This window comes from Dunckerocampus dactyliophorus, chromosome 10 (assembly GCF_027744805.1).
Source record: "Dunckerocampus dactyliophorus isolate RoL2022-P2 chromosome 10, RoL_Ddac_1.1, whole genome shotgun sequence".
In the NCBI taxonomy this organism is placed as follows: Eukaryota; Metazoa; Chordata; class Actinopteri; order Syngnathiformes; family Syngnathidae; genus Dunckerocampus; species Dunckerocampus dactyliophorus.
In genome coordinates, this window is record NC_072828.1 from 8,474,731 (window position 1) to 8,492,500 (window position 17,770).

Here is a 17,770-nt window from a genome sequence, read left to right on the forward strand (position 1 = left end):
AACAACCCAGCTGTTACCACACAGACGAGGTCCCTCAGTCATGAGGGATGCCAGCTGCAACATCTGCACGTAAGCAGCCTCCGTTTGACGACCCTGCACCACCTGAAGCTTCAGTGTTCCAGTGAATGAAAAAGCACCCCAGACCATGATGGACCCCCCTCCACTGTGCCGGGTAGAAAACATCTCAGGTGGGATCTCCTTGTCATGCCAGTAACGTTGGAAGCCATCTGGACCGTCAAGGTTACATTTTTTGTCATCAGAGAATACAACTTTTTTCCACCTTTCATTGTCCCATGTTTGATGCTCCCTGGCAAAGTCTAAACGGGCAGTTTTGTGACGTCGAAGAAGACGAGGTCTTTGAATTCATTTTTGGTTTTTTAAACTCTTTTCCCGCCGTCTGATGGTTATTGCGCTGCAGTCGGCACAAGGGTCGAAGACCGCCCTGTGGGTCTACCACTTGACTTTTTTGCTCCATAATGGACAGGATCTTTCAAGAAATGTAGAATGACTGATTTACTGCACTCAACCTCAGCAGCAATGGCGCGCTGTGAGAGGCCTTGCTTATGCAGCTTGACAATCCGACCACGTTCAAAAAGAGAAAGCGTCTTAGTTTTAGCCCTCAGGAGGGCATGACAGTATGAATGCCTGACAGTAAATGAAAATTTTGAGCAGATTTTGGCTTTTATAGCCTGTGGTCTTAAACTTTTGATCAGCTGATAAACAGCCTATTTCAGTTTAATTGTTGTTTTCAATAAATTACTTTTTCAAAATGTTTTTTGTCTCACTCCCCCTTGTTTTTGTATATTGTAGCTCTACTTAAAACCTCATCAAGATCCAAATGTGTAAAATGCAAATTCTAGCAATTTTTCAACTGGTCTTAAGATTTTGATCTGGAGTGTGCTATCGAAACCAAGGGAAGTATTGGATCGACACTAATGTGATAAGCTCGATATTCTTCAGTTCTTTTCTATTTTTATTAAAAAATATATATTAGTGTGTTTTTATTTTTGTTGTTGTGCTCATCATATGTTGTTGTACAGTCGATGCCTACTGTTATATTGGAGGTTGGCAAAAATGGCAAAAAAACGCAAGTAATTGAGACGCCTATGAAAATGTCTGCTCACATGATGTTGACTTTTTCAGAACAACATTTGCAATAAAAGTGATTGCTATTAGATTAGATTAAACTCCAGAACCCTCCCCTTCTCTCTACAATTGCCATTGTTCATGCATGACACAATCCAGGTAAGCCCTAAATATGCGTCACACACTTATTAAACACATTTGAAAGTATAATATGTATTGGTACTCACCACTCAAGAATGAGAAACTGCTCACAAAAAAGTTTGTGGATAGATTTTTTTGTGCATAAAATCCTGTGTATTAACAAATGGCCACATCTCAAAATCATTCAATGATCATTAAAATTTTCAAATAAAAGTTATTGTATTGGTATAGGCAATTGACATCAAAATCGGCAGTATCGTCGTATTGTAATCATCATATTGCCAATGTGTCGTCACGGTTTGTGGATCTAACACTGTTGTTTCTTTGCTTTCATCAGAAGAGTTTGTGAAGCTTCCAGACAGACAAGAAGTTATGTCTGCATTTCACACCCCTGGCAGCAGTAGAGAGATGATGGGATCCACCAGCACTTTACAAGTAATCCTGCAACGCACCTTTCAGATATTGGAATAGTCACAACACAGCTATTTAATGTAAAACGACAGACCGTGGTGTTTCTCTGTTACTGCTAATGTTTATGGTACGTGTGACTGGCAGAGTTTCGCTAATACAGACATTGTGGATGAGGAGCCTCTGCTGGGGGGTAGGAGCTGCTCTGTGCCCCAGTGGAGGTGCTACGCCAAGCACATTAGTTCCCAGCAGATCTTACTCACCTTCCTGCCAGCCACCTTCACAGGTACGACCCATTGAAACTTTTAGCACAGGAAAACTGGTGTGATGTTTGTTTTTTTTTAAGAATGTAATTTTGACAGATGTCCTGATGTTGATGTCATCGGGCTTTGAGGTGGATCCTTTGAGTAATGTCAGTACACAGGAGGACGACACTTTGACGCCCAGCAACAAGTCACAAGCCGACTCGCTGTCGGGTTCCACCAGTGGACTTGATAGGTCTGAGTCCAGCCTCAGTCTGGCCATTAAGTTGAGAAGGAGCTCCAGCAGTGGTCACTTCAGCGCCAGGTCACCCTTGCTCTCACCACGCTCTGAGGGTCAACTGGGACCCGCTGACTCCCTGATATTGGACCGAGACAGTTGGGATAGCCGGGTGTTGGAAACCGAGCCTGGAACGCCGAGCTCAGGTCAGTCAAGATTTAGATCATCCACTCAAACACCAGTGTAAAAGCTCCAATCATATTTATTATTAGACTTTTATTATTCCAGTCTGAGGAAATCATGCTTGCTTTTTGTGAAGTTGTCACTTTATAATGTGCACTATTGCCGCCTAGAGTGCTGGAAGGGAACTGTATCAATGCCAAGCAATCACACCAGTGAAATAATGAATGAAACCAGTGCTTTTCTGTGTCTCTTCTAGATCTGGGGGAAAAAGTTCATTTCACAGAACCACAGAGGTCTGATCTACACAACAGCTTCAGCCGGCAGCTGTCGCAGCAGAGCGTCGGCAGCCAGTTGAAGTGTCCCGTCTACGTGTACAACTGCTGCCTGGAGCTCTTGAAGGAGCAGCTGGTCCACCCCGGCACCAACCGCCAGCCTAGAGACGTCTTCTTCAGGTACAGAAACAATGACACGTCCCACAAATGCAGTGCACCACAACGTAATCTGGTGCTGCCGGGCACTGAATTCTGAGCAAGATAGTGACCATGGCTGGAGCCCTTGTCCTCACGTGTTAACATGATGTCTTTCTGGTTGTCTTCTTGGTGAGAATAGACCTCAAGAGGCTCAGTTCTGGCAGATGTCTCAGCAGATGAAGTTCAGGTAGACATTTTGACCTCTGCACTCCTTCTCCCTCTGCTGAGGTGCTGCCTTCGAGAGCTTGCTTGTTTTTGTCCATGTCCGAGTGCTTTTCAAACCCCGCAGTCAACATAATTTTTCGCATTGACCGTATTGAAAGATGTACCAAGCTCACATGAGGAATGTGTAGGGAAGAGTGTGTAGACTTACCAGCCACAACATGCATAGCAGGACAATCAATACGAGAGTTTTGTCAAACATCAGCACCTTCCTGGTGCCTCTGTTCCACTCAGAGAAAGTACAAATAACCTTTATCTGGACCTGCACCAAAAGATTTGGCTCATGCGACATGTCCCTACATTTTGATTTTGGAAATTCTCTAGGTCTTTTGTCTCCCGTGGTAACTAACTTGTAATATTTGGAAACTTAAGCAAATTACATCATAGTTTGACAGTGCTTCCTGTTTTTATATGTGCTTCTTTGTAACACGTTTACCTTTTGTCGTGTTACTTTTGATATTATATGAGGCATTCACAGTCATTCCCCTCCTGCTGTCTTACTGTAGGTCGCTGTCTCAGGACCGCAGTAGTCTATCACCGTGGACCGACCACCTGGCGCAGCCTCACAAACACAAGGAGCTGGCCCACTACTGCAGTCTGCTGCAGGAGCATTACCAGCAGTGCTTCGCCAAAGGTGAACGCCCTGTGTGGATTGTCAGTCATCCACAGATGGTTGAATTGAAGTCAACTGGACTCTAACACGAACTGTGGTTTGCCCCATGGTTCCATCCTAGATCCCTCCTAACTCTGTGAACCTGCTGCCTTTAGACCTAAGCCTCCAGATGTGACAGCCAGCATTGTGGGAGTTAGTTTTTTGTTTGAGGGTTTGAATGCATCCCTGCCTAAGCCCTGGTCTCTCTGTGGCTTTCAGGTGTCTACCGCAGCCTGCAGCAGTCCTACAGCATCAGCTCCCAAGACATCCTGATGGCCATGGACTACTGTGAGGAATCCCTGCAGGAGATCGACGTCACCTCTTTCCTGCAAACACTCTGTGGACACATCAGGGTCTTCAGGGAGAATGGCGAGGCCCCGGCCTGGCCTCAAAATCCAAAGACCACAGGGAGTTCTGCTACCTTCATCATTGGAGAGGTTGAGGAAGAAAGACCTGGTGTCAAGTCTGCTGTGGCCTCCTTGTCCAGGTACGAGAAAGGTTGTCAACATATTGTAGAGACGGTGCAGTTTCGGGTTTATTTGTATGTACTTTGTGATTTATGGAAACAGTTTTGAGATGGACGATTCCAGTGAAGTTGAAGCTCGAGGACCAGCACCTGTATCCTCAATCATTGAGGAAGAATCCAAGACATCCAAGCTCCCATTGTTCCCCCTGGAGGTCCTCCAGACACATCCAACCTGTGACATGAGTCTAGATGTGCACAAAATAATCCAGGTGAAGTCCCGGAGTGACAGAAAGACATGGTCTGCTTAAACCAGGGCCATTTTTATAACACACACACAAAAAAAAATACAGTATATGTGTGTGTGTGTGTGTATATACAGTATTTGTATATATGTGTGTGTGTGTGTGTGTGTGTGTATACAGTATATATATACTGTATATGTATATATACAGTATATGTATGTGTATATGTGTGTATACTGTATATGTATATATATACAGTATATGTGTGTGTGTATATGTATATACTGTATATGTGTATATATACAATATATGTGAAGTGTACAGTATGTGTGTGTGTTTGTATATGTAAGTTCTTAGCATATTGGATTGCTTTTAGACTTTTTTTCTTTACAAAGTGAAAAATATCGAAATGGCCCTCGCATTCTAGGCTATTTTTCAGTGTGGCCATCATTGTAAAAAAATGTTTTGACCACTCCATGCTTAAACTGATCTCCTTCAACCTCAACAGGAGAAATTCATGGAAATTGTCCTCCAGTATTTCAAACCTGTGCCTTCCAATCCACATTACTTCTTCTACTGCCTGCCATCGTCCAAGAAAGAGGTGAGTCTCCAAATTCTGTATTTTCATTGGTGGCCCCTAATACAATATTCACTCCTAAACGTCATTATGTCATCATGGAACTGCCACTAAGAAGGACAGTCAAACCTGTCTATAGCGGCCACTAAAGGGAAATGGCAAAAGTGGCCACTATAGGCAGGCGGCCGTTATAGACAGGTTGGCGGCCATTTTGAATTTGTGCACGCACATATTAACATGTCTGTGATTAGAAGCTTGTTGTCTTTGCAGATACATATAATTATACTGTTACATGTTGACCAGTAGAGTGCACTGTGGGGCTGCGGATAAAAGTTGTAAAACACTACTAGGTTAATAAACCGCTGTTAATAAAGCGATTAAAGTGCATCGGCGACGTGAGTCTCTCCTTCCCCACAACAAGGGGCATTACAGTATTGACCAGTGCACATTGTCTCACACCAGGAAATAAACGGTGTCATTGTCTGCAACAAACTCCAAAGAAGACGGCTTTTTTTTATGTGGAACAACTGACAGTTTTTCTGGATCTTGTGAATGATTGTGACTGAGCTAGGACTCAGTAATTAAAGTCTACACACGACGGCTTCATTGCTTAAAAAACAAAACTTTTTCGTGCATGAAGCTTCTGCTTGAGTCGGCATTTTGGCCACTATATGCGGTCAGATATTGACCAAGGGATACAAAATAACTGGCCGCTGGCCGCGTTAGACAAGTGACTGCTATACACAGGGTCTATAACACGTAAATTTTCTGCGGGGGGATTTTTCAGTTGCCGCTATAGGCAGGTGGCCGTTCTATACAGGTGGCCGCTAAGACAGCTGTATAGCTGTACAGCTGTACAGCTCTATATTTCAGTGCCTATAGCGGCCACTGAAAAATCCCCCGCAGCAAATTTACATGTTATAGACCCTGTGTATAGCAGTCACCTGTCCAACGCGGCCAGCGGCCACCCATTTTGTCTCCCTTGGTCAATATCTGACCGCATACAGCGGCCAATTTACCGACTCAAGTAGAAGCTTCATACACGAAAAAGTTTCGTTTTTCAATCAATGAAGCCGTCGTGTGTAGACTATAATTACTGAGTCCTAGCTCAGTCACAATCATGCACAAGATCCACACAAACTGTCAGTTGTTCGACATAAAAAAGCCGTCTTCTTTTGAGCTTGCTATTTCCTGGTCAAACATGTAACTTTGAGAGCATTTGCACCAAAACATTACCGCAAAGTAGGCTTGGAACAGGACGTGCTCCCAGCGATGCTACAATAAAAAATAAAAAACATACGCAGTGGGAGCAAAACTGAGTTCGGTTGTACTTAATTGAAGTATTTTAGAATGTACTCACGTTATTTTTGATCAATCCTCATCCACAAATCCATCAAAGTCCTCATCTTCTGTGTTCGACACAAAAAAGCCGTCTTTTCCGTTCGCTACTAGTCTGTTAACTTGTCAGTGTTATTCAGCTCCGAAGCAAAGAAGGAAACTTCTCCTGTTGCTTCTGCCAACTTTATTTATTGAACGCGGCCACTAGACAGCAGCTCAGAACACACACACGTCTCAGCATCGTCTCTCCTTCCTGCTTGCCCACAAGGCAAAGGTTAAACAAGCCCCACTACATAGCTGTCCAGCCAATGCCTGTAACAAGTGACACCGTTTATTTCCTGGTGTGAGACAATGTGCACTGGTCAATACTGTAATGCCACTTGTTGTGTGGAAGGAGAGACTCACGTCGCCGATGCACTTTAATGGCTTTATTAAGAGCGGAGAACACTGCAGGACTTTACATCCACGCCAACATAAACACACTTTCCAACTCTCTCGAAACTCACAGCTAGCACTGAGCCTAGCTCTCCTGCTCGGGACGCCCACCGTCACTTCCCATCACTTCCTGATGAACTAAAGCTGTAATGACACTCTGCCGTATAAAAAGTAAAATATTAAAAACAAGCGTAAGACATTACTAGCACAGCTTTGTTCTGTGGGTCGTGGATATATTCTATCAGTTATTATTAAGCCTCTAGCTTCCTTTTAGTAAGTAAAAACCTTGGCTATGACTGCACTACATTGTCATGTAGACCTACAAAGTACACTTCAGGTGAATAAATGTATTGCAACTGATGTGAAATTGATGAGGGGTAGGATTAAATAAGCTTTGCTTCTTCCTACTCCTTTTTGGACATGCAAAATTGTGAATTGTACTATGTGATGTGCTACTGTTTGTCTCATATGCATGTTCAGGATGAATTAAAACCATGAACCATGAACCATGATAATAACAAGCCTAGTAGTGCTGTACAACTTTTATCCGCAGTCCGCAGTGCCCTCTACTGGTCAACATTATTATTATTATTATTTTCCCTTTTTTTTCTTTTTTTTTCCTCTACTGGTCAACATTCAAATTGGACGCCAACCTGTCTATAGAGGCCACCTGTCTATAGCGGCCACTTTTGCAGACTCCCTCTAGTGGCCGCTATAGACAAGTTTGACTATATATATATATATATATATATATATATATATATATATATATATATATATACATACAGTGGTACCTCTACTTACGAATGTCTCTACACACGAATGTTTCAGGTTACGAAGTACCTGAACGGGAAAATATTTCCTCTAGTTACGAAGGCGTTTCAGGATACGAAGTCAAAAATACAGTACAGTACGCGCTGCTATTCGCCGCTCCCAGAGTTTCCCGAACGTAAACAAACTTGTAGCTGCTCTGCCATTGGCTATCGCCTAAAATCTGCCTGGCAACCCGGTGCGTAGGCGTGTATCCCAGCATGCTCTTCGTGTTCCCGTCCCGCTCTGTAAACAGTCTATGGTACCGCTACGAAGAGCTGTCATTCACAATGGACCCCAAGAAAGACATGCAGAAAAGTGGACAAGGAGAAAAGAAGAGGAAGAGACTTTTTCTGGCCATAGAAACAAAGCAAGAGATAATAGAAAGGTATGAAAAGGGGATGCGTTTGAGTGATCTCGCAAAAGAATATGGCCGTAATATATCTACGATTGGCACGATAATAAAACAAAAGGAAGCCCTAAAAGCTACGGCTCCTTCCAAAGGCCTCTCTGTCATTTCCAAGAGGAGGTCGGCAGTGAACGATGAGATGGAGAGGTTGTTACTCGTGTGGATAAAGGAGAAAGAGATTGCTGGTGACACAGTGACAGAGGCCATAATTTGCGCAAAGGCAACCGCCATTTTCACTGACATAGTGAAGGAGGATAGAGGCGAGGGAAATTCGGCGCAAGGACCACACCAGGAGTTTAAGGCATCGCGTGGGTGGTTTGAGAAGTTTAAAAGGAGGACTGGACTTCACTCTGTTATTCGCCATGGCAAGGCATGTAGGGCCGACCACAAAGCGGCCGGCGAATTTGTACAAAAATTCAAAGAATTGATGATCAATGAAGGCTACGTTGCACAGCAAGTTTTTAATTGTGATGAGACGGGCCTTTTCTGGAAAAAGATGCTGCGCCGCACCTTCATTACAATAGAGGAGAAGAAAATGCCAGGCCACAAGCCCATGAAGGACCGCCTTACACTTGCCCTTTGCGCCAATGCCAGCGGGGACTGCAAAATCAAGCCCCTGCTGGTGTACCACTCCGAAAATCCCAGAGCATTCAAGACTCACAAAATATTAAAAGAAAAACTTAAGGCGCTATGGAGGGCAAATGCCAAGGCTTGGGTCACCCAACAATTTTTTGTTGAGTGGATTAATTTGGTTTTTGGCCCTGCTGTTAATGGGTACCTGGAGGAGAACACTCTCCCCTACAAGTGCCTCCTCATTCTCGATAATGCCCCTGCCCACCCGCCCAGCTTCAAAGATCATATCCTGGAGGAGTTTTTGTTTATTAAGGTGCTGTACCTCCCACCTAACACCACCTCTATCCTCCAGCCCATGGACCAACAAGTCATTGCAAACTTTAAAAAACTCTACACAAAACACCTGAATGTGCTCTTTGCATTCCTGAATGTGCTCTTTGCATTCCTGAATGCAAAGAGCACTACATTGGGGAAACTAAGCAAATGCTCCAAAAAAGGCTTTATCAACACCGCAGGGACAATTCTAGTGGTCCTCAATCAGCAGTACATCTACACCTTAAAGCAACCAATCACTCTTTTGAGGACAGCGAGGTAAATATTTTGGCCAAAGAAAACAGATGGTTTGAAAGAGGAGTAAAGGAAGCTATTTTTGTCAAACAACAGAACCCATCATTGAATCGGAATGGTGGTTTGAGGTTTAATTTGGACCCTGTGTTCAGCAGGTTACTGAGACCAAAACCCACAGCTCTTAGTCTTGCAAATGAGGTAGAGCCAGGGCTAAGCCAGACAAATAGATGCTAACTAGCCAGTATCAGAGTCGTTCATACCCAACTACAGGGAGCTACACTTCCCTTTGTTCGGAGGTGCTAATGGCAGGATTACTCCGCCCAGTCTTAGTGTAAGGAACCATAGGAGGAGGGGGTTGGCACACCAATTCCGCCCACTCTTACTGTATTTAAGGACTAGGCTACCAGCACTTGTTAGTTCGCTGACGAAGCTCTTCGGATGAGGAGCGAAACGTCCGACACCTTCTTCACAGAAGTACAGATGACGTCTCAAGAAGCCTTTTCCTTCCAGTGATATGCCTCCCCAGACCATCACTGACCCACCAACAAACCGGTCATGCTGAATGATGTTGCAGGCAGCATAACGTTCTCCACGGCATCTCCAGACCCTTTCACGTCTGTCGCATGTGCTCAGGTTGAACTTGCTCTCATCAGTGAAGAGCACAGGGCACCAGTGGTGTAGTTGCCAATTCTGGTGGTCTATGGCAAATGCCAATCGAGCTCTACGGTGCTGGGCAGTGAGCACAGGGCCCACTACAGGACGTCGGGACCTCAGGCCACCCTCATGGAGCCTGTTTCTGATTGTTTGGTCAGAAACATTCACACCAGTGGCCTGCTGGAGGTCATTTTGTAGGGCTCTGGCAGTGCTTATCCTGTTCCTCCTTGCACAAAGGCGCAGATATCGATCCTGCTGAGGGTTGAAGGACCTTCTACGGCCCTGTCCAGCTCTCCTGGAGTAACTACCTGTCTCCTGGAATCTCCTCCATGCGTCCAGCTACCGCAGTGATGCCCTGGTCCAGATCTGGGAGGAAATCCCCCAGGACACCATCCGTAGTCTCATTAGGAGCATGCCCCGACGTTGTCAGGCATGCGTACAAGCACGTGGGGGCCACACAAACTATTGAGAATCATTTTGAGTTGCTACAATGACATTTTAGTAAAACGGACCAGTGTGCTGCATCATTTTTTCACTTTCACTTTTGGGGTGTCTTTGATTTCCCCCCTCTATAGGGTGATCATTTTCATTTCTATCAAATTATGTGGCATCATTTTGTTACTAATACATCACCCACTTATTATCAGGAAAGATATTCAAGATCATTTTTCCCCCAGTTTAGATCTGATGTGTTTTCGAAGTGTTCCTTTAATTTTTTTGAGCAGTGTATATCTATTGTAAAGCGCCGTGTATAAACCGCACCCGTGTATTCACCGCACCCCCATTTTCAGGCTCACGGCGGGGGGGGGGGGGGGGAAATTTTAGTCCATAAATGCTTGCCAACTCTTTCATCTCAAATCAACATGCGTAAAGGTACTAAGCAATTTCAAAAAGAAGAAGAAAGGAGAAATCTGCCGTCCATCAATTCATCTGCAATGGAATTACATAATGCTGCATTGCTTCAGTGTGAATTTGAATAAACTCTGTTTATTCAAGCATACACAAGCAGGGAGGGACCATCAGCGGTGGCCGAGCGAATACGGCGTTGCCTTAACGGGGTCCAACTTCTGTTAAACGGTGGTGAACAAACGGTGATTAATTTTTTTCACCGCTCCAGGAACGCTACAGCAAAGTTCAGGCGGTGTGACCGGGCTTATAGTACGAGTGATCTTCCGCTGAAGCGTTGTAGAAGCGTTTTCTGATATTATTTTTCAATCCGAGTCTGGTCACAGACCTGTCATCGTGTATAAACCGCACCGCGATTTTTTGCTTCTTAGAGGTGGAAAAAAAAGTGTGGTTTATACACGGTGCTTTACGGTAATCCCTAGTGTTAACCAGCGGTTACAGCGGCACCTCCCATTCAAAGCTCCTCGTTTTCTTCTTCTTGCGGGTGGCGGGAGTCGAGTGGCAAACAGCTTTGAGGCGTATTACCGCACCTACCATGTTGGAGTTTGGCCCAGAGTTACAAATGTTCTACGGCAACCGGATCGGCCTGATCTCGTGGCAGAAGCCAATGTTATCTGATCTTCAAAATACACCGGATTGGCAGCTTATCCCAATCCTGAAGATCGAACATTCCTAGGTCAAATTGTGCTTTTCTTCTGCAGGAAGACTCAGAGGATGGTGAGATTGAGGAAAGGCCCAGCGAGGAGTTGCTGTCAGAGGCCGAGCAAGCTACTGAGGAAGGTGAGAAACAAAATTACATCCTCCATACATCCCTCCAGTCCGGCTAAGTTATTTGTCTGCTAAAAAAAATATATTATTCAGGGTCTGCTTTGTTAAATCCTTCTTGGATGTGAACATACTCAATCGACTTCCACTCATTTTTTGCTTCTTTGCCATCAAGCCTTTTTTTGCATTTTGGTGTAGAAATGACATCCGGTGGCGGCATCACGACAGAGAGCGACAACGACTTGGTGGTAGAGTACGAGGACCACCCTTACGCCAGGACTCACACAGGCGGTGAGGGCAGGTCACACTCTGACTCCAACACCGTCAACCAGGACCAGGACTCTTTTAGCATCCTGGATGGAGACTCCCTGCTGGAGGCAGAGGGGCGGATGCTCGACATGCCGCCGCTCTTCCTGCACGTCACCTGCTCTATCAACGCCAAGAGCTCCCATGGCTCCACCCCCATTCGTACACTGCCCACCTGCCTTGGTGAGCCATGATTGATTGATTGAACCTGTGTTTTCATAATTTTATATACAAATTAAAAATCAGTACCTCATTATTATGAAAATTTGACCTCTACAAGTCTTTGGCCCTGTCTCGATTTGTGATTGCTACCTTGTGCATCATCGTCGAGCAGTCTTTAGAGTGGAACTCTTCGCTGTACATGAACTTTGTTGACTACGAGAAGGCTTTCGACAGCATGGACTGCCTACCAAACTGGTCAACTTGATCAAGAACTCCTAATGACCTGCCGAGTAGTCTATGAAGGACAGCTAACAGACAATTTCAGGGTAGAGATTCACCTTTTCTTTTCCTCCTGGTGATTGACTGCACCATGAAAACATCAACAGTAGACAGAAGAAACAGAATCCAGTGGACACTGATTGATGAGTTAGATGATCTGGACTTTGCAGACGACCTGACCATGCTCTCCCACAGCCACTTTCAGATGGTTAAGACAACAGAGTTGGCAGCCAGCTCAGCACAAATTGGACTCAAGAATCAGAAGGGCAAGACCAAGATCCTCAAGGTCTACACAGCAAATGATGACCCAGTCACACTGCATTGGAGTGAGTTGGAAGAGGTAAAGGCGTTCACATACCTGGGCAGCGTCACTGACAAGCAGGGCGGCACAGACACAGATGTCAGAGCAAGAATCGGCAAGGCGAGGGCAACATACTTGCAGCTGAGAAACATCTGGAGCTCAAAGGTGGTGTCAACACGAAGAAAGATCCGACTCTTCAACTCCAACGTCAAGTCAGTCCTACTGTATCGACCAGAGACATAGAGGACAATGACGACCACCATCAGGAAAGTGTAGACACTCATCAATAGCTGCCTGAGAAAGGTCCTCCAAATACACAGCCCTGACACTCATCAGCAACGCAGACCTGTGGCAGCATACCAACGACCTGCCAGCCGAGGACTAGATCCGGCACACAAGATGGGGATGGATTGGGCACACACTGAGGAAGCCAGCCAGTAACACCACAAGGCAAGAACTGAAGTGGAACCCCCCAGGGAAGCGGAAGAGAGGAAGGCCAAGAAACAATTGGTGACGAGACCTCGATGCTGACATCAAGAGGATGGGAAAGACCAAGAGAGAGTGGACTGTTGTCAGTGGCCTATGCTCCAGGAGGAGCGGTGGGCCAAATTAATACTAAGCGAGCACACTTACACAGTCTATATGCTAAGTGTAAATATAGAAGAGTGTGAAGTGATACACAGCCTTAATATTGTGACCCCAGGTGAGATCATTTCCTGCCTGGATGACACCGAGGCCTTACAGTCCGTGGACCTGAACGAGCTCTCGGTCACGTTGGACATCTTCGTCCTGACTCTTCCTCTGGATATCGAAGTGATGGGCGACTTTCATCACAACAGGTGAGCCGAGGCAGGTGTAATCAGTGTAAGGTGTAATTGAAGTCACCGTTAAAATGATCGTCATGTACCGTACTCGTGTGCAGGTACACCTCAGAGAGCAGTGTGTCTCTGAACCGCTCTCCAGCACAGCCGTCGTCTTATCGGTCCGACGAGGAGCTGACAGCCGTGCTGGATGGCCTTAGGGGAGCTGATGTGGACATGTGAGTTTCATTGTTTTTATGTTATTCTACTGCCTGCAGTGAGGCATCCATTTTGAACTTAACTTTATACAAAGTTTAAAATGTGAAAGATAGATGGATAGATAGAAAGATACTTTATTAATCTCTAAGAGAAATTCACGATTCGAGCAGCTCTTCAGAAATCATAATAAAGTCATAAACAATTAAAGTCATAAACAATCAAGGCAAAATAATAAAAGAAAAATAAGAAAGTACACTAAGAATAAATACATAAATAAATAATACGGAATGGTTAGCTTCCAATTTGTAGTGCAATATTACAGTACATAATAATAAATAAAAATTTGTGGTGCAGAAAAATGCACCACAACATGCACCAAATGCATCAGTTGCTTTTTGTCATCTGTCAGGGTCTGTGGTGAACCTTTATCCAAGCTGCCACTTCCTCATAAGCTGGCAATCGAGGCTACAATGGACGAGGTGAGTGTTCTTTCTCACATGCAATGACACACTTCCGCCTGCAGAGGCCGCCAGCCGGCTGAAATAACGCAGCTCCACTTTGGAGGTAAAAGCAGAGATATCTTTTCCCTACTGTGAACCAAACGTTGCGAATGATTCCTCTCTGCCAGATCCGCTGGCTGTTGGAGGATGAGATAGTTTCCACCCTGCGCCGCTCTCGGACCATCGGCCTGGCCACACTGCACAAAGTGGCGGAGCACATCATGCTGTCGGTCGGCCGTTCACACTGCCACAGTGAAGATGTCCCCCTTCAGTTTGTCTTCCGGCCGGAGCAGTCACTGGACAAATTCAAAGAGGCATGCTCATACACAACTCCTGGCTTTAAAAGAGTTTTTCTTCAGTCATAACGCTGACATGCACACATTAGTGAGGCTTGTGATGTAGCTCCACGGACAGACTTTTACAGGAGGAGAGCCCAAGTCTATAAGCCTCCTGTGCCCCCTTTAGCCTTTTTTTTGGTTAACCTTAGCTACATTACCTTAAAAGATAGGTAAAGGTGAAAAGCCCACATCCTCACCCTGTAACTTGTGTAACCCTGCAGGAGTTCCGTCGGATGCCGCTCTCAGGCTATGTGCTCAACGTTGAACAGGACAATTTCTACTACGTGTCTCTGAGCCGGCTGCACCCTCAGAGGATCCACGCCGACAAGAGGCTGTCTGAGAGCACAGCTGCCACCCTCCAGCAGGCCGTCTCTGACGGTGGGCCGCCTCAGGAAGAGTCCTTCCTGGAGAGTGCAACCACAGAGACAGATGATGGGGTAAGAGATATGGAACAGTTTAGTGTGTATTGGCTTACAGTGTTAGTGTGGCTTGTAGTTGTCTTTGAAACAATAAATAACTTATAATAACAAACATGTCGCACCTGCAGGCCAACGTAGCAGGTGACCCAACCGTGGAGCCTGGTGAGAAGGATGGACTCGCCAAGTCTGATGCTGACAATGACTCACAGAGTTCCGTTAGCTTGGTGGCAGACAAATGTCAGTCCAGTAGCCTCCTACTCCTGAATGAGCGGTGCCCCGAGCCCACTTCACCCCCAAAGACGCCCTCCAGCGTCAGCCTGGCTGAGTCTGTGCAGTCGGTCTCTCACAGTGAGTGTACCACACAGCAAGTGTCTCTTCTAGCAAATTTGCTAATCACTTTATCATATTACAAAATTGCTGCGCCTTCCCTAAACTGTTCACACAAATTTCTAAAATCCTAAAACTCCTCAAATTTATGAATGCATACTATTGAACAACATTGACGTTGTCTATTCCCAGCAACCTAACCATCTGGACAGACATTTAGCAGAGCTCATTCCCTGCTGCTCCCTCCAGCTTTCGAGCTTGTTTTAGCGGAGCGAGGCAGTCATTTCCAGAAAGGCGAGAGTGAGGGCACTAGCTCGGGCCTAGCTGTTGATTTATTCCTGCTGAGGTTGGGAGCCTGACAGAAGTGTGTAATTGTCTTTCTCAGACTGCAGCAAGCTCAGGCCCAGTCGAGTCCAGAGTGTCGTTTCCAGCCAAGGAAGTTTGGATTCCGACATGCAGGGTGAGTGTGAAGTCACTGCATGCTGGAAGCCAACTCTTCTCATGAATAAAAAAAAATGCAGCACAGACAAAATCCAAACAAGGCCACAATGTTTAAATAAAAAAAAACATGCAATGTGGCATTATTACATCATCTCGCTTGTGTCAATAATCCTGAAGACAAAGGGCCTTGCAGTGAACCCTGTGGAGCTTCCTGTCATTGCGTTTGATGTTCAATGGTTAATATCACGTTCCTTAAAGGTTATGATGGTGGCAGCAGCGACTCAGAGTGCGAGAGTCCCACCCTGGATGAACATGAGAGTCGGACGCATCTGATGCCTGACTTCTGGCTCATCGTGAAGATCCACCAAGACAGAGTCAAGGTTTACTCGCATTCCAGGTGAGACAAGCCTCAGGAACCTTCCTTCGCATCAAAGGAATAGGTCTTCAGTCGATTCCCACTGGTCCAAAATGTTACTAATTTATTTATTAATTTAAAAAGTTTAATGTGATTTATTGAGGTTTATTTTATGTTTACAGGAGTCTCAGTGAAGAACAGGAGCCAAGCACCAAGGAGCTAGAGACCAGGGAGGACAAGCAGGAGCTGCCCGAATATTTACAACTGCACCAGTTGGTGGTGAGGAAGATCGGGGAACTCTGTCGAGTAGTCAATCAGGTACTACTACTACTACTACTACTACTACTACTACTGCTAAACTAAAATACTTTCTAAGCTAGCATACTGTGGAATTCCATTTTTACAGGGTATATAACAATTATAATTTCTGCAAATGTACAGTATTTAATGCCCTTGGGTTTACTTTTTTGGGGTTTTGCTTGTACTTTGTAGCGCATGCTGCTGCAAGACTTGCATGACAGCCATATGTGCAACTCCCTGTTGGTGGCGGAGAGCGAGGAAGACATCTGGAAGAACGAATCTCTGTACAGGCAGAAGCGCAACACCTCAGATGGTCAGTTTGTCTAGCTACTGTATTTAATAATAATGATAATTAATAATAATAATAATAATAAATTTTATTTATGTTGTACTTTACATTTTAGCAATCTCAAAGTTCTACCGAGTGGGGAAAATTAAGTTTATGAACGAAGCATGAGTATAGTTATAAAACTAAATCTATACACGATATTAAAAAAAAAAAAAAAAAAAAAAAAGATAGGTTTTAAGTCTTGTTTAAAAACCTCTACAGTCTTTGGGGCCCTTAGGCAGTCAGGGAGGGCATTCCACAGCCTTGGAGCCGCAGAGGAGAAGGCTAAAAACACAAGCTAAAGGGGGCAAGTGCAATGTACAGTGTGTACTAAGGACTTTATGTGTGGTCCATAGATTACCACGCAGAGGAGAGCTACCAGGCCAGAGACTATCTGGCAGCCACCATGCAGTTCATACCGGGCCATTTTGCCTGCGATGTGGTGTGGAGCACCATTATCCACATCCACCCACGTCTCAAGATGGGACCCAGCATGGGGGTTTCCAGAGGTGGGTGTCCAAGGACGCAGAATAATAATTCTTCAATCTAAGGAGATCCAATAATTTAAAAGATGTTGCCTTTATAAATATAATTTTCGCTAAAAAGATTATCTTCCATCATCTGTAGAAGACAAATCCCCAAACCATGACCATGATGTAGAATATGATGAGAAAATATAGTCAAGTATTTAAGCAATATACATTGAGATGTTGATTGTATCTCCTTATCACAGCCATGCAGGCACTGCGTTCTGTGCTCAACTCTTTCTGCGTGGTCAACAGGAAGAACATGTTTGTTTACCAGGAGCGCACCACCAAATCGGTCTTCTACCTCAGGTTGGTGAAAACCTCTCTCTGGGCTGCATCTTCACCTGCAGGAGGGTTTCATCTGTGCATAAAGCATGAAATAAATATACCACAGCAGCAATGATGTGGAGAGGAAATGTAAATGTCATTTGATGAGGGCTGCGCGTCTATGCTTGTATATTTGACTGTGAAGGAACACACAATACAAGATGTTCATGTTGTAAAACATGCTTGTTCGTCCTTGTCTGCAGTCTATCTATGGTGTTGGCCGACTTCATCGTCTAATTTGTATATCATGTTTTTAAATCTCACCTACCAACAGAACATGAAGTTTGAGGAAATATGCCTTTTGGAAAATATCCATGTTCGTGTGGATGTGGCCTTAAATGTGCATGAGGGGGGCACAGCAGGACCAGAAAATGTCGCTATGCCAGCAACACTGAACTCCCTCATGCTACCTCTTCTTATTTGCTGGCAGACCAGGGGCCTTACTTATGAAACTGCG

The 17,770-nt window shown here is 44.9% G+C and overlaps 1 protein-coding gene across 7 annotated transcripts in view; it reads left to right on the forward strand.

Annotated features, from left to right (window-relative positions):
• Positions 1 to 17,770, forward strand: part of szt2 (SZT2 subunit of KICSTOR complex) — a 63,108-nt gene that overhangs the window by 16,374 nt on the left and 28,964 nt on the right. For 5 of the 7 annotated variants that reach the window (XM_054788611.1, XM_054788614.1, XM_054788612.1 and 2 more), the window contains exons 23-45: positions 1,565 to 1,662; positions 1,783 to 1,921; positions 1,998 to 2,321; positions 2,555 to 2,750; positions 2,908 to 2,955; positions 3,497 to 3,624; positions 3,862 to 4,129; positions 4,212 to 4,377; positions 4,859 to 4,951; positions 11,321 to 11,399; positions 11,583 to 11,873; positions 13,136 to 13,271; positions 13,355 to 13,471; positions 13,861 to 13,930; positions 14,080 to 14,265; positions 14,511 to 14,726; positions 14,837 to 15,056; positions 15,421 to 15,495; positions 15,735 to 15,873; positions 16,014 to 16,149; positions 16,324 to 16,444; positions 16,816 to 16,968; positions 17,193 to 17,295. In XM_054788611.1, coding sequence (XP_054644586.1) covers positions 1,565 to 1,662; positions 1,783 to 1,921; positions 1,998 to 2,321; positions 2,555 to 2,750; positions 2,908 to 2,955; positions 3,497 to 3,624; positions 3,862 to 4,129; positions 4,212 to 4,377; positions 4,859 to 4,951; positions 11,321 to 11,399; positions 11,583 to 11,873; positions 13,136 to 13,271; positions 13,355 to 13,471; positions 13,861 to 13,930; positions 14,080 to 14,265; positions 14,511 to 14,726; positions 14,837 to 15,056; positions 15,421 to 15,495; positions 15,735 to 15,873; positions 16,014 to 16,149; positions 16,324 to 16,444; positions 16,816 to 16,968; positions 17,193 to 17,295 — 3,502 coding nt within the window. The remainder of the gene's footprint in view (positions 1 to 1,564; positions 1,663 to 1,782; positions 1,922 to 1,997; positions 2,322 to 2,554; positions 2,751 to 2,907; positions 2,956 to 3,496; positions 3,625 to 3,861; positions 4,130 to 4,211; positions 4,378 to 4,858; positions 4,952 to 11,320; positions 11,400 to 11,582; positions 11,874 to 13,135; positions 13,272 to 13,354; positions 13,472 to 13,860; positions 13,931 to 14,079; positions 14,266 to 14,510; positions 14,727 to 14,836; positions 15,057 to 15,420; positions 15,496 to 15,734; positions 15,874 to 16,013; positions 16,150 to 16,323; positions 16,445 to 16,815; positions 16,969 to 17,192; positions 17,296 to 17,770) is intronic. The other 2 variants (XM_054788613.1, XM_054788616.1) reach the window with 1 other exon arrangement.